Source organism: Elgaria multicarinata, chromosome 6 (assembly GCF_023053635.1).
Source record: "Elgaria multicarinata webbii isolate HBS135686 ecotype San Diego chromosome 6, rElgMul1.1.pri, whole genome shotgun sequence".
Taxonomy (NCBI): domain Eukaryota; kingdom Metazoa; phylum Chordata; class Lepidosauria; order Squamata; family Anguidae; genus Elgaria; species Elgaria multicarinata.
In genome coordinates, this window is record NC_086176.1 from 53,455,882 (window position 1) to 53,469,987 (window position 14,106).

The 14,106-nt window shown below is 39.7% G+C and overlaps 1 protein-coding gene across 1 annotated transcript; it reads right to left on the minus strand.

Moving 5' to 3' along the window:
* Positions 1-418: 418 nt before the first annotated feature.
* On the minus strand, positions 419-6,412 carry LOC134400430 (cryptic protein-like). The gene is made up of 6 exons (XM_063128763.1): positions 6,390-6,412; positions 5,612-5,661; positions 5,318-5,494; positions 3,425-3,539; positions 3,227-3,333; positions 419-546 (listed from the first exon to the last, which is right to left on the minus strand). Exons 1-6 carry the CDS (start codon positions 6,410-6,412, stop codon positions 419-421), a joined length of 600 nt encoding a protein of 199 aa, XP_062984833.1.
* Positions 6,413-14,106: the final 7,694 nt, after the last annotated feature.

Sequence of the window (14,106 nt, forward strand, 5' to 3'; positions counted from 1 at the left end):
AACTGCTATTCCTGTCCTCCTGAACTGCAGCAGAATATCCATTTTAGATGCAGCAGCCTCCATAATACCTACAATAACTAGGAAACAAAACAATCCTTTTCATCTACCATGAGCCCTGTGTGTTTCCTCTTTTGCTCTTGTTTTATATAGGAATGGGGACACCACAGAAATGAGGTAGATAATGCTGAAATCACTGGGAAAGTAGAACTGAATGTGTTTGTGTTTTTTTGTTTTTGTTTTTTTTAAAGTAAAATAAACTCTAAAAACAATCCTGTTAAACAGGTTAATAAATAGGAGAAAAGCAGAGGGCAAGAACTTATTTGTTTTAACTCTAGTCTTCCTGCTTTCTGAAGGACAAGATTCATCATAAGGCAAATCACTGTATGAGTCCCTGTCCTAATAAGTGAGGTATTCACAGTCAATAGGAGAGCTTTGTGCAAAACAATGCAAAGGAGCAGCATAGTAGGAGAATAAGAAAGCACATTGTTTGTTCTAAACTTGGACAATTTGAAGGTAAATGGAAAAAATCCTCTTCCTCGCTTAGAGCTGAGAAAAGAAAAGAAGAGGGGAAAAAAGCTGTTGGTTAACAAGGGGACCGCCACACGAAATCATTTCAACAGGATTTTGTAATTTCCTTCCTACTTTCTTTGCAAGTAGTTAAGTTAAAGTGATCATCTGTAGAAGGCAAATCACAGATCCTATTCTCAGAGGAAAAGTGCAAATGGGGGCCATTCACGACCCTTTGAGCCCCAACTGATAGCAACTTATCAGCTCTTGCCGGCATTAATCACAGCATCATCAAAAGTAAATACAAATGACTGGTAAAGAAGTTAGCTAAATAAAATTGCTTGTACTCCCTTTAACCCTTTTGTCCCAGGTAAAGAAAACAGAAAACAAAGTGAGATTAACACCCCAGAGCTAACATATTAACATGGATTGGATCATATCTTGTAGCGTGGAGCTTAGAGGAATAATCACTTCAGAACCACAGCCTACCCTAAGCCACTTAATGGAAATAAAGTTCCACTGCAATTAGTCAGGGCTTGCTTTGAAATATATGGGTTAAGAATGGAGGTGCTAGACAAACAATTCACAACTTAAGTTATACTAGAGAAGTTCTTTGGCCTATATTTAACAAGGACTGTAGTGGATGTTGATATCAGTCCTAAAGATCTGAAGTACACTTGAGGGCTGATTCACAAGACCAATGTGGTGCTTTTTTGTCCAACCCAGGCATGAACTGAACATACAATTCAGCCATCTGTCCCAAGCAGAAGCTACTGGTGCTGCTGAAGTCAACACTCACTTTATAAGTGGTAATTAATTATGAAAACTGAGGAAAAGCCTGCAGACAGCTTTTCACTTGATTTTATGCAATATCTTTTTATAAAATGTAGGAACATGGAAAGCTGACTCATACTGAAAAAGACCATTGATCCATTTAGCCCAATATTGTTGACACTGGCTGGCAGCAGCAGCTCTCCAGGGTTTCAGGCAGGATTCTTTCCTAGCCCTACCTAGAGAAACCAGGGACCTTTTGCATGCAAAGCAGGTTCTCTACCACTGCGCTCCCAGACCCTCCCCTCACAGCCAACACAATATAATTTCATCACTGAAAATTTATATAAATCATAGGTTCTGGTAATACAAAGTGTTCAAAATTTGTGGAAGGAGGTATCAGGTAAAAATAATCTGAGGATGAATAAGATACAATTTGTAAAATATTTCGTGCCATGATTATGGCAAGAATTCCCAAGCATCTGGGCTGCCTAAAGAAAGCTGCATATCTCCCACATTGTATGTTCACTACAATGCTGGAAGAGAACAACATTTATCTTCTGGCAGCAGCATGGCAACAAAGTCCTATTTATACAATTATCATTCTTTCCCTGTCACTCCACCTTGCAGGACTTCCATGCCTTTTAACAGCTATAAGACAGAAATTTAACAAGTGAAGTTCTTCCCCAAAAGAACACGTTCATAAGTTGAAGTTCTGCCTACCCTTTTAAAAGTAAATCATACTTTTATATTTATACATACAATTTATCCTTTATACCTCCCCCCATTTACCATTACACTCTTAAGATCATATCTGAGGTCCATCTTGGGTTGCCCCTGCCAAATGAAGTGAGTCAAGTGGCTGCTAAGGAGAGGGCCTTTTCAGTGGTGGCATCCCAGTTATGGAATGCCCTCCCCAGAGAATCTGCATCGTGTATTTTTTTAAGCACCACATGAAGGTTGCCTCTGCTCCCAGGCTTTTTATTCCTTCAATTTTGTTTTTAAATGTGCTGTGTTTTTAGATTTTTACACTGCTGTTGTTTTAGTCTGGTTTCCATTTGATTTTAGTCTGTTTCAAACTTTTAAAGGCTTTATATTTTATTATGTTGTATTTGGGGTTTTTAACTTTTGTAAACCAGTCGGAGAGCTTTGGCTATTGGGCAATATGGAAATGGGTTAAGTAAGTAATAAGTAAATAAAGTAGAAATAAGGTAGAAGCTCTTAAATTGCAGATGCAAGGAATGTTTTGAGATTAAACTTCATCCATGCTAAATTGGGTTCAGTGCACGCAAAACAAAAATTGTTCCTGGGGGCTTTTTGGCCTCAGTGCTGATGCATGTTTGAAAGAGAGTAATAAAAATCGCCCAATCAGCAGACATTTTACAATATAGCTAGTAGCCAAACAAGCACATAACTAGTTTCTTTTCTAACCTAATTGCTCAATGAACTTTGATAAGAGAATAGGCATTCAAAATAGGAGAAAGCTATCTTGCCCAGAAGGGATCATTATGATTATTTAATCTGATCTCCCACATCACCTAGGCCAGAATTAATCCAGCAATACTTGTTGTTTCCTCTAGTTCTCTACATACTATGCTAGCGTCTTGGGTGTTCTTGTTTTGAATACCTTGATCAAATATTCATCTAGGGCAGGGATAGGCAACTCTGTGTCCACCAGGGTTTGGACTATACTTCCCATCATCCCCAAACAACTTGCATCTCCAGGTAAGGCTGGAAAAAATCTTCCTTGATACCCTGCTAGTCAAGTGTCAACAATACTAGGCAACATGGTATAAGGCAGCGTCCAATGGCCTTCCCCAACCTGGTGCCTTCCAGATGTGTTGGATCTGAGAGATTCTTGGGAGTTTTAGTTCAACACATCTGCAGGCAACCAGATTAGGGAAGGTACCATCAATGAGCAAATGTTTCAATCAATTTTTTTTCTTACCACAGTTTTGCATTTGTTCCGATAAACAGTGTAGGACACCATAACCACACCGGCACAACTGGCAATCTTTTTGTATCCATTCCCCATGTGTGAACGGGCCACAGTTGCTGTCAATGACAGATCAGAAAGTTCAGAACTTTTATCATATCACATTAGCACCATCACCAGGAACTCTTGCCTTCCAGTCTGTTTCCTTACCTCTTCCGTTCATCATGCTCACAGTGTCTGCCAGTGAAGTGTTTGCGGCAAGCGCAAAAGCTGCCCAGGATACAGGTCCCGCCATTTTGACAGCAGTGCCGGTTCAGTGTTTTACCTGAAAGTGAATATTCCACAGTTTATCAAGAAACAGACCTCTTTGAACCTACTTCCTCACTCGCTCTGCCAAAACTCCCTAGCTGCTGGGTCTGACTTTATTGGCCTTAAGGGGACAATAAAATTAGCTGCCTGTTAAGAGTGTTTGCTCAGTTAAGCCCGATTTGTTTAGATAAGGATTAAAAACACACTACTAGGGATTACTGAGTAGCCAAGCAGAAACCCCTGACATGTTCTACTGGAGAAGTGTGCAGGCTGAACTGCATATTTCATACTAGTAGAAGAGATCTCAGTCAACACTGTAATAAATACATGTTTTTTAAAAAAGACATTTACCAATAGAATAAAAATTAGATTTTTGCCATTATCTCCTGATGAAGCAAAGATCTGGCATGGCCTTTTCAAATTCCTTTTCAAATTATACTTCCTTTACAGTTTAAGCCCCCCAAAAATACCAAAACAAATTTAACAAATAGCATGCTCATGTTTTGACGATGATCACATGTTTGTTATCTGTCACCCCCCCCCAATGTATATATTTTCTGCTACTATCCTTGGCTGGAAGGGCCATTTATAATGTAACTACAGAACACATTAATAGCTTTTCATAATCAACAGGGACAGATTACATGGGGACTTCAGCCTTTTCCAGATGTAACTGCAAGAGGATCTTAGATTTCTGCCAATTGGTGTTTAGGGACATTGTGTCAGAAAAGCTTGACCAATACATCGCCACATAGGATTCCCCTGTGCAAGAACACCTATGAAAGCTTGAGCATTCAAATGGCTGTATGGTTGTAACATTAAACATGGCAGGAGTAAGCTCAAATGGACTCAGTGAGATTCTAAACAACTTTAGGAGGAGTTGGTAACAGTGTAATCTTATGCATATTTCCTCAGAAGCAAGTACTGCTGATCGTAGCAGAATATACTCAATGGCCAAAACAGACATTACTTTACATCAATAGCTAGCAGCTACATCCCCCCCTTTTTTTTTACTCTACAGTAGGTGCAGTTGGGGTTGGTCCAGATCAGAACTCTAATACAAGGGATAGGTGAGATTTAACCCCTTCTTCCATTTTTGGGCCTAATCTGGATTGGGGCCCTGTCCATGTTTAGACAGATAAAATGCCTACAATTGCCAGCACGCCCCAGCCAGCATGGGAATGCTATGAGTTATATGTCTTTTTCTGTCTAAACATGCATAGGATTGTACCTTAAATGTGTGGAGGTGAGAAGTAAGGACAGCACACAATGCCACTACCAACCCCCCATCCACACTGTAATATCTGCACAGACTTTTTGTAAGAAAACCACATGTCAACTGTGACAAGCATAGTTTTATCTATTTCACTACATGTGGGAAGCCATGTGGCAACAGATTTGCCATATATTCATGTGATTATTACAACCCTTTCCTCCAAGTTCAAGATGTTCCCTATTTTGTCCTTCCAATTCCACCCCTGTAAGGTAGAATATGGGGAAAGTTGGTGACAGGTCCAAGGTCACCCATATTGCAGTCATATACACACAATCAGTCTTAATTCTGAGAAAATATGTATACCATTGCACTGCCAGTAAGCTTTATGGCTGAAGGAAGGATTTGAACTCAGGCCTCATGTGCCTAATTCCCACACTCTATCCATTTCAACACTCTGCACCAGACTCTCAATTGTAAAATGGCCCTGAGCTGCTCAATAGCATGAATGGGCCAGGACTGCCTGTAAATAATGAAGATACAAAATGTCATAATGATAGAAAAAGACAGAAGTTACATACTCTGTGTAAGACCTGTGAAAGGCAACATTGGCCTAGAGTCCACCTGCTTTCCGCTCTCATAGCTTTGATTCATTCCACTGAAGGCTTTTAACGTGGTAGCTTGGTCTTTTGTGAAATACTTTTGGGCTGTAGCATCATTTTGTCCAGTCTCATGTCCATCCTCCTCTTTGCTATAGCCTGGGAGAATACATGGTAAGAACATTAGGATACAGATTTTTAATTTTTTAAATGCACCTATTATAGAGTATTAAGAGCAACAAATGGTATCAGACAAAAGAAGGGAAAGTTCCTCACCTTTTCCAAAGTGCATAACTTGCAAGGCCATAGTCAATATTAAAATAAATCTAAAAATTCAAAGCAAGAAATCAAAATTAGTTTAATTACAAAAAAAGGTGGATGGAAAGAGATAAATACATTCACAAGGTTGATTCCAAAGTTAGTGCTCCTTAAGAGTAGACCTATTGAAAAGAATGGTACTTAAGTTAAACTGACATTGGATACAATCCACAATGCAATATAAGGCATGTCTACTCAGAAGTATACCCTGAATTCTATGGGACTTAATCCTGGTAAGTAACTTCAGGATTGCAGATTTAATGGTGGGGTGGGTGGGTTAGATGCTAATGAAGAATGTAATGCTGAACACATTCAACTAAATTCATCGAGACTTTGTTCTGGGCAAAGTCTTAGGAGTAATGAAACTACCACATCTGTAAGATCCTAGTTTAATCATTGCATTCTCATCCCTGTTGCCACTGAAGGAATCACTTCACAACAACATCTATAACATCAATTGTATAGCTTATAAAAGATAACATTCAAAACACTGTGGACTTTCCCATTTACTTTCACTGGAACCAAAAGTGTGCAAAATTATAGTGGATTGGATCCAGACTGGGTCAGAGTAGGCTCACTGATTTCAATGGGCCTTAAATTACTCATTGATCCCAATACCTCTCTTAATTATGACTAGGTCTGGAACCAACTCTATTTAAAAAAAATGCCTTTGCATACACAAAGAATAAAAGGTACATGACTCAAAACCAATTTTAAAACATTAAAGCAGACTTACCTTGTGTTTTGTCTCCAATGCATTTTCCTACAGTGTTAGGTTTTAAAAGCACACACACAAAAACCTCCCCACTTGAACTGTACCGCTGTTTCCAAGGGAGAACTGTCTAGGTTGTTCTGTGCTTTGCCTCCACTTTGATCTCAGGAGCTGATGCTGCATCAATAGAAATGTTTAACAGAGGGAAACTTTTCCACCTGGCTTCAGTTCAGGACAGCCTCCGAGAGGTACAAGGCTCCAAGTAGCTCTGCCTCGCAGAGGTGCGGCCGGTCAATTCTAATCTCCCAGAGTTGCTTAGTTCTTTCCTACCCCCTCCCCTAAAATACGTAAACACATCTTGCTGGGGGTGGAGCCCCCAGCGGCGATGATTTGCCCGGGTGGCCTAAGGGGGATCGCGCTATTAGCATCGGCAACATTTTATTCTTGTTTGTTTGAAGTTTTTAAGAAACGGCGAAAGGCACAAAGTGACCAGCAGGGAATGATCATCTGCATACCCTTTTCAACTATTATTCTGCATCTAAGACACAACCGAAATATGAGAGATATGCAGATTGCCCCCGATAGAGGGGAGGGTTTCACCCCTTCCCCCCTCTTGAAAGAATCCCTAGGTCATTTTCGCATTAACAGTGCTTGATGGACCAGAAGGTGAGGTCTCACTGCCCACAAGTTCAGTTTCTCTCTCTCTCTCTCTCTCTCTCTCTCTCAATCTCAATGTCTGCAGTCACCTCTGATCTAGGAATGTGTTCCAGGGCCCCTTCTGGATATGTATAACATTCCGTTTTCATTTAAAACCCATCCCATAAGAGGAGAGGCTTAGCAGACTTAAGTTCAGATTCAAAACTTCTGGTGCAATTTCTGCTGTCCCTTATCAATGGCTATGCTGGAAATTTGTGGAAGTTTAGAATAATTCCCATGCACATCTAGGGGCTGAAGATACTGTAATATTAACCTTCTTCCATTCATGTAGAGAGAGTGTAAGCCACAATATTGTTCTAGGGCTTTTTAAAAATAGAAATCCCTGATCAATATTGCTCAACTAAAATTACCTCTGGTGTACAATTAAAGGCAAGAAGTTGTCATATTGAGCCTAATGTTTGTATTCTGAACACTACGGTAGGCTTCTAGTTCAAGTATTACTTGTCTAAAGACATATATCCACATATGTGGGAATAAGTCTTTTCTGAATGAGTATGCATAGGACTGGACTTCAATCATCTCTAAAAATAGTCTGGCAAATTACTTTTTTTTTTTTTACAAACAATCATGATTAAATTACAATCATGATTACAAATGACAACGTCACAATTTTAGTTAATGCATCTTTGTTTTAAATACTCTTAATATTAAGGCTGCACTCCTAAACACACTTACTAGGGAGTAAAACCCATTAGATACAACGGAATTTATGTCTGAGTAAATGTGCTTAGGATTGTACTATAGGGTTGCAAGCCATTGCACTTTACATGGAACTAAGTCTCATTGGACACAGTGGAACTTACTTCAGAGAAAGCATGGATAGGTTTGGGCTGCACAAGGATCTGAAGATCATCTAATCCAGGGGTGGGCAACTTCTGGTCTTCCAATTGTTTTGGCCTACAACTCCCATCACCCTTCATCATGGGCTATGCTGGCTAGGGCTGATGGAAATTGTAGCCAAAACATACACATTCAAAGCCTGCACAGTGTGTACACACAGATTGTCGATTGTACACTTGTCCAGTTATTCACACTTAACATGTTCAACATGTGAACAATATATGTACACAGATTGCTGATCTGTACTTTCATACAGTTATCCACATGCCATGGACATGTATTCATACAGGGATTTGATAAGCAGAGAGGAGGGCAATGAGGATGATCAGTGGTCGGTGCTCCCTCTCATCCTCTTCATTTAGTTTACATTTTTTGGTGGACAGGGGAACTGGTTTCCTTTATATATATTTGTTCAGATCTGACACTTATGGAGTTGCATTTTTCTTATTTACTGTTACTAATGCTTGTACCTATTCTGTTGACTCCTCTACTTTTAATCCCCGCTACTGTCATCACTGTAAATGTAATTGTTTTTAACTGCAATGAGCAGGAGCATGGAATGCATGATTTTCAAGGTTTGTTCCAACACTAAAATTCTATGATTCTAAAGTTCCTTCAGGATCCTTCACTTCCAGCTCAGGTTCACTTCTGTTTCATAGAATCATAGAATAGCAGAGTTGGAAGGGTCCTACAAGGCCATCTAGTCCAACCCCCTGCTCAATGCAGGAATCCACCCTAAAGCATCCCTGACAGATGGTTGTCCTGAAGCTTAACTTTTTTTCTTTTTATCCCTCAGTACATTTCAGTTATGACATTAACCTGTCCAAGTGAACATGAGAAATAGCATTTACCTGTGATCCTATGCTCATTTTATACAAGGTCTGTCAATAAATATTGATTTATTTATAACAAGTTGTATCTAGACTTAGTCATCCTTAGAGTAGACCCATTGAAATAAATGAAATTTAAGTTAGTAACGATTATCTTTAGTCCCATTGGTTTCTCGAGGTCTAATCTATATGACTCTAACTAAATAGTTTTATACTGCCTTTCAATATAATTTTTCAGAGCAAATGGCTCAAATGGCAGTGAAATCCAAAACTGCTGCAATCCTATTCACATTCACCCAGGAGTAAATCCCACTGAATGCAAGAGGACTTACTTCTGACATGATTGCACTGTTAACATAATCTGGTCATTTAATTGAATTGTTACACTGTACTTTTTGTATTACATTGCCATTTAATGCCACTGTTCAAAATTTTCATCTACTATACCCATAAGCTTATATATCTGCCTACTGAAGTTAACACCTCTTGCATGTGATGAAGTGGATTCTGGTCCACAAAAGCTCATGCTGTAAGAAATTTGTTATATCTTTAAAGTGTTACAAGATTTGCTGTTTTTTTAAAAACATGATTAGAAGTTTTACGTATACTATTAGTAACAAGTTCCCATTATAACAGAGGTGTTTATTGGAGGAAACATTGATTAAAACTGACAATTTTCTAAATAATTACTAGTTTATCATATCTTCTAATTTGTTTGCTGATGATAAAAATGTTTCGGAAAAGAAAACAATTACTATTATTTACTATTACTATTTAAATTACTAATTACTATTACTATTAAAATAATTCCGATGCACACTATTTATATGAGAGTAAGTCCCATTTAGCTCTGTGGGTCAAATTTCCATGTAAATGTTCACAGGATTAAACTGCGTAGTAACTTAGAAGCAAGTTTCATCGGGAGCAGGAAAATGTGCCTCAGAATAAGTATGTTTAAGATCAATGTACAAGTTTTGGAATACATTCTGCTTAAAGCCCTGTTCATGTTTGATACCTGTTGTGGGCACCAAATGTGTCAAACAGCAAATGGGAATCCCAGGGGCTAGGCCCATCCGCTTGATGACATCACACATGGCCATGCTTCCTGCCAATGAATAATTGACTCAGTCTACATAGTGTTTCCATCAGAGACCTGGAAACCTGGTCAATCAGGGATCCTTTCCCTTTGGAGGAAATCTTGCATGCATAGCAGGCAACCCCTTTAGATTGTACCCATTATGCATTGGCTAGTGTGCATCATTGTCAAGTGGGTGGGGCTAGTGCTCCCTGATCCCGCTTGCCTCTTCACATGTTCAAATGGAACGAAGAGGCCTTTTGTAAATCAGAATTTTAATAACACAAAGATTGTTCCCTGAATTCTTAAGAAATTTAAGAATAGAACTATCTCCCAAATATCTAAAGTAGGGGTTCTCAAACTTTCTACCCAGAGGCCCTCTTAAGAGAGCTGTAAATGGCTGAGTCACTAAATGATACTGCAGTGGTGGAGCCAGTTCCAAAATTATGCCAGATGGAGGTGGAGTTTGGCATAATCAGCTGGCAGTCGCTCATACCATTTTATGTTGATATCTAACCCCTTTTTATAAATTGCTAAATTCTTTGCCATAGCTATTTCCTTGCAACAGGGAGTTCCATAGTTAAGCTTTCCTCAAGTAAAGTAAACACATTGGCTCTGAAGGTATCATGACTCAGCCTGCCTGTTTCACACAGAATTTGCTGATCTAAAGGTTTAAGTAAAAGAAGCTTTGATGCTTCAGGAATCTTTCCTTGAGAGACTGGCCAAGGTTTTACCAGAACTCTGTTTTACCAGAACCCTATTTCTTTTTTAAAATAGTAATTTTTAATATGGTGTTTTTATTCTTTTATCCTATCTGTGGTTCATCACTCTGAAATCTTTTGGATGTGGAGTGGTATATAAAAGTAGAAAACTTTATTTTATATTGTTTTTCTTCTATTACCGCATGCCTCTCAAAGTATTCTTCTCTTGTCATTTCTTCTCCCCTTCTCTTTTCACACTTAATTTCTGCCAGTTTCTTTCATCCCTTCCTCCTGTTGCTTTTACATTTGCTCCCTCCTATAACCACTTCCCTCTTTTATACCCTTCCTCTTTATTGCTAGTTTTTAAAAATCGTTATTCAAAATATTAGCCTTGCTCTCCTGCTGCCATATCTGCCTCAGCAACGTAAATAGTGCTGCCATGATGCAGGGCAGTCAAGCAAAGAGGTACTCGGTAGTCTGCAGCACCGAGACACACTGGTGGGTCCTGCCCCACAGTTTGAAAAAAGCTGAGGACATACATTTACCCTTCACAACAGACTGTGAAGGGCAAAATAAAGGTGGAAACAGCATATTATTAGTTTCCAGGAGATGTAACCTTTATTGAAATGTCCCTTCTTTGTTTTTACACAAATATATTTCTAATGAAAAGACCCCAATTCTATGTCAGAAAGATGGAAATGCTGGGTTAGAAATATAGATGAAATGTCACACCTCGTACCATTTGCTTGAGATCTGAAGCTTGTCTTAAGGAAAAGATCTAATGGCTCTAGCAACTGTAAATCAACTGAGCAATCCTTCTCACCAAGATGCCATGTTCTGCTCCTTTCCGTACAGCCAAACAAAAAGGCTATATAGGCACTGAGGCAACCCAAGCAGGCGGCTAAGCTGTGGCTTTCCCCTGATGGTCTTGAAAAGAGCTTGGCATTAAACTGCTGAAAGGCCTCCAGTGTTCGGTGTCAAGAGAACCTGTCAAAAAAGCCATTGCTCAAGCCCCAGAATCTGAGAGACACGATAATGAGTCCTTGCCTTCCCCACCCCCTTCACTCCACCTTTATCAGCCCTGGAGACAAGATAAGATTGGAGACACGAAGGAACTGACCCTAGAAATTTCAGTGAGGCCTTATTTACATGAGAGGATTGTTGTAACAGAGAGCAGTCACAAGACTAAATGTGGCAAACTTGAAACGATGCTCCGCTTGTGTTTTTCTGCAGTGATTTAGCATATTCAGTAGGATTGTCAGATCAAAATGTACAATGCTAGCAGAACTGGCCCAAGACACTTTGCTGCCTGAGGCAAAAGGCAAATGGTGCCCCCTCCTCATTCCATGTACAGGAGGCAATGGGACTGGCAGTTGAAACTTACTTCAACAAATGTGATGGGATAGCGTCCTCCATCCCACCTAAAGCCGAAGGCTAATTTAAGGGCATGCAGTGTGGCCCATATAGCGCTGTCTTACAACAGAAGGAAACAGCTGGGGATTTCAGGAGAAGGAGACAGGATGCTACTAATGCTCCTTTGCTCCCAGGTATCTGCTGCATGAGGCAATCAACTCACCTTGCCTAATGGTAGGACAGCTCCTGAAAGTTAGACAACCTCTCATACATGCCCAATGAACCCTTGAATACCATTGATGTTGTGTTGGTCATCGCTTGCTGCATTGTCTGCAGTTACTCATGGTAAATCATAAAGTACCATAAGGAGCACCAGTTCCCATATCAACCTGCATGTGCCTTGATGTCAGGGGAAGACACACTTCAGGTTTGCAGGATAACCTTTTTAATGTTTATTTTTACTAGCATGCTGAAATCCACCAAATGGAGCTTGGTACAAAACACATAGCCCTTGTCTATACAGCAGTGGGATTGCTCCTCATTAAATATAAACCCGATTTTTTGTTGATTCGAATGTAGGTAAAGAGCATCACACTGCAGCAGCAACAGCGATTTATCTCCTGTATTTTTGTTGTTGTGCAGTTATACATGCGCACATGCACATTATCGCATTATGGGATATACGAGGTTAAGGAACGAGTGAAATGCTATAGGTTATATGTGGAGCTCCGCAGATTGATATAACAGCAAAAAATGGAGCGGGGGAAAGGAAGGAAGCTGCAGAGGAGGATGGCAGTGCATTTCTGCCTCTTTATTTATGCGGAGCTCCGTAGGATCAGATCGTTCAATCTAAAAATGGCATGGAAAAAGGAGCCAGCCGATAGATGGGAAAGCGAGAAACCGGCCAATCACATTCTCCTACCTTGAAAGCTCCGCCCACCTGTCAAAATATGGTTTAACTTCCCCAATGACACATCACCATAATGCAGAGCAAAGTCGGACATGAACGAAAAGTCATGGTAAATCGCTGAAGCGAATATGCACATTATCGCGGTTAAAATGTGATGTTACTGCGAATGGACGGCTGACTTGTGTGTCCTAAAATGAGAATATGCGCAGCTACGTCAGAGTAAACAAGCCGTATAGACAAGCCCATACACTTAGAATTAAAGAATTCCACACCCAGTAATTTGTTTTGGATACCAAAATGGAACTGAGCTTACAGTCCATATTACACACATTTTGTTGCAGAGTCATTTTGGTTTTGCCATTGTTAAGAAATGGGGAGTCAGCAATCTTTGCTGATCTACTTTGAGTCTCCCAGAGATCTACCCGTAGATCCTGATCTATATTCTGCTCACCCCATCTGCTGAGGTTCTTTGCCAAGTGCCACCCTTGTCAGGTGTGAAATGAGCGGCAAGGAAGGTCTTTTCAGCCATGGCACCCTAACTATGAGAAGCCCTCCTGAAAGACGCTTGCTTCGTGTTCATACTGCTTTCTTTTAGACACTAGGTAAAATCTGTTTTTGTTCTTCCCTACTCCTCAGTGTAGTATAGACTTGTAGACGTTCAAAATTTTGTTTTTATTTCTGTAATATTCTGGATATTTTCTTTCTGCTATATTGTAATGAGCTAGGGTTATAAACAACAACACTGAGAATAACTGGTAAAAAAACTTGTTTTCATTTTTACTCTATAGTAGGAGCAGGGCCCCCAGTCTGGATCATGACCCTGGCATGGGGTGGGGTTATGAGGCTTTTAAGAGAGCTTCGGCTATGGGGCTGCATATAAATTTAACAAATAAATAAATAAATAAATAAATAAGATCTGTATTGGGTGCCCTGCACCTACTTTAGAGTAAAAATGAAAACAGACATAGCTGCTAGATACAGGGCTGGGTGGTTCCCCTTGTAATTTAAACATGGGGAGAGAGCCTCATCTTAAGAAATGGCTTGGCTTGGCTGCAGTTACATCTATTTTGGTCCCTAACTTCTGATATTTGGCCCTTGGATAAGGTGGCCACTTATACATCACCAAAAAAGAGGAAATGCATCACTAAAAAATAAGATGAAAAAGCTAACACCAATTTGCATAACGTTTGCATATGTAATTTTTTTTACATATATAGAGTGCAAATTTAGAAATCGTTGTTGTTGTTGAAATAGAAATACAATACATCTCATCATACTGGGGAAGACTGACTAGGTGAGTGGTGTGACTGCTCAG

What these genes read in the sequence shown, in the direction of transcription:
- LOC134400430 (XM_063128763.1), bottom strand. Translation starts at nt 6,412, where the DNA reads ATGCATTGGAGACAAAACACAAG. An exon ending in TTTCACAGGTCTTACACAGA is followed by an intron (nt 3,540 to 5,317) that starts GTATGTAACTTC and finishes ATTCACTTTCAG; the next exon opens with GTAAAACACTGAACCGGCAC. An exon ending in GAGCATGATGAACGGAAGAG is followed by an intron (nt 3,334 to 3,424) that starts GTAAGGAAACAG and finishes TGTCATTGACAG; the next exon opens with CAACTGTGGCCCGTTCACAC.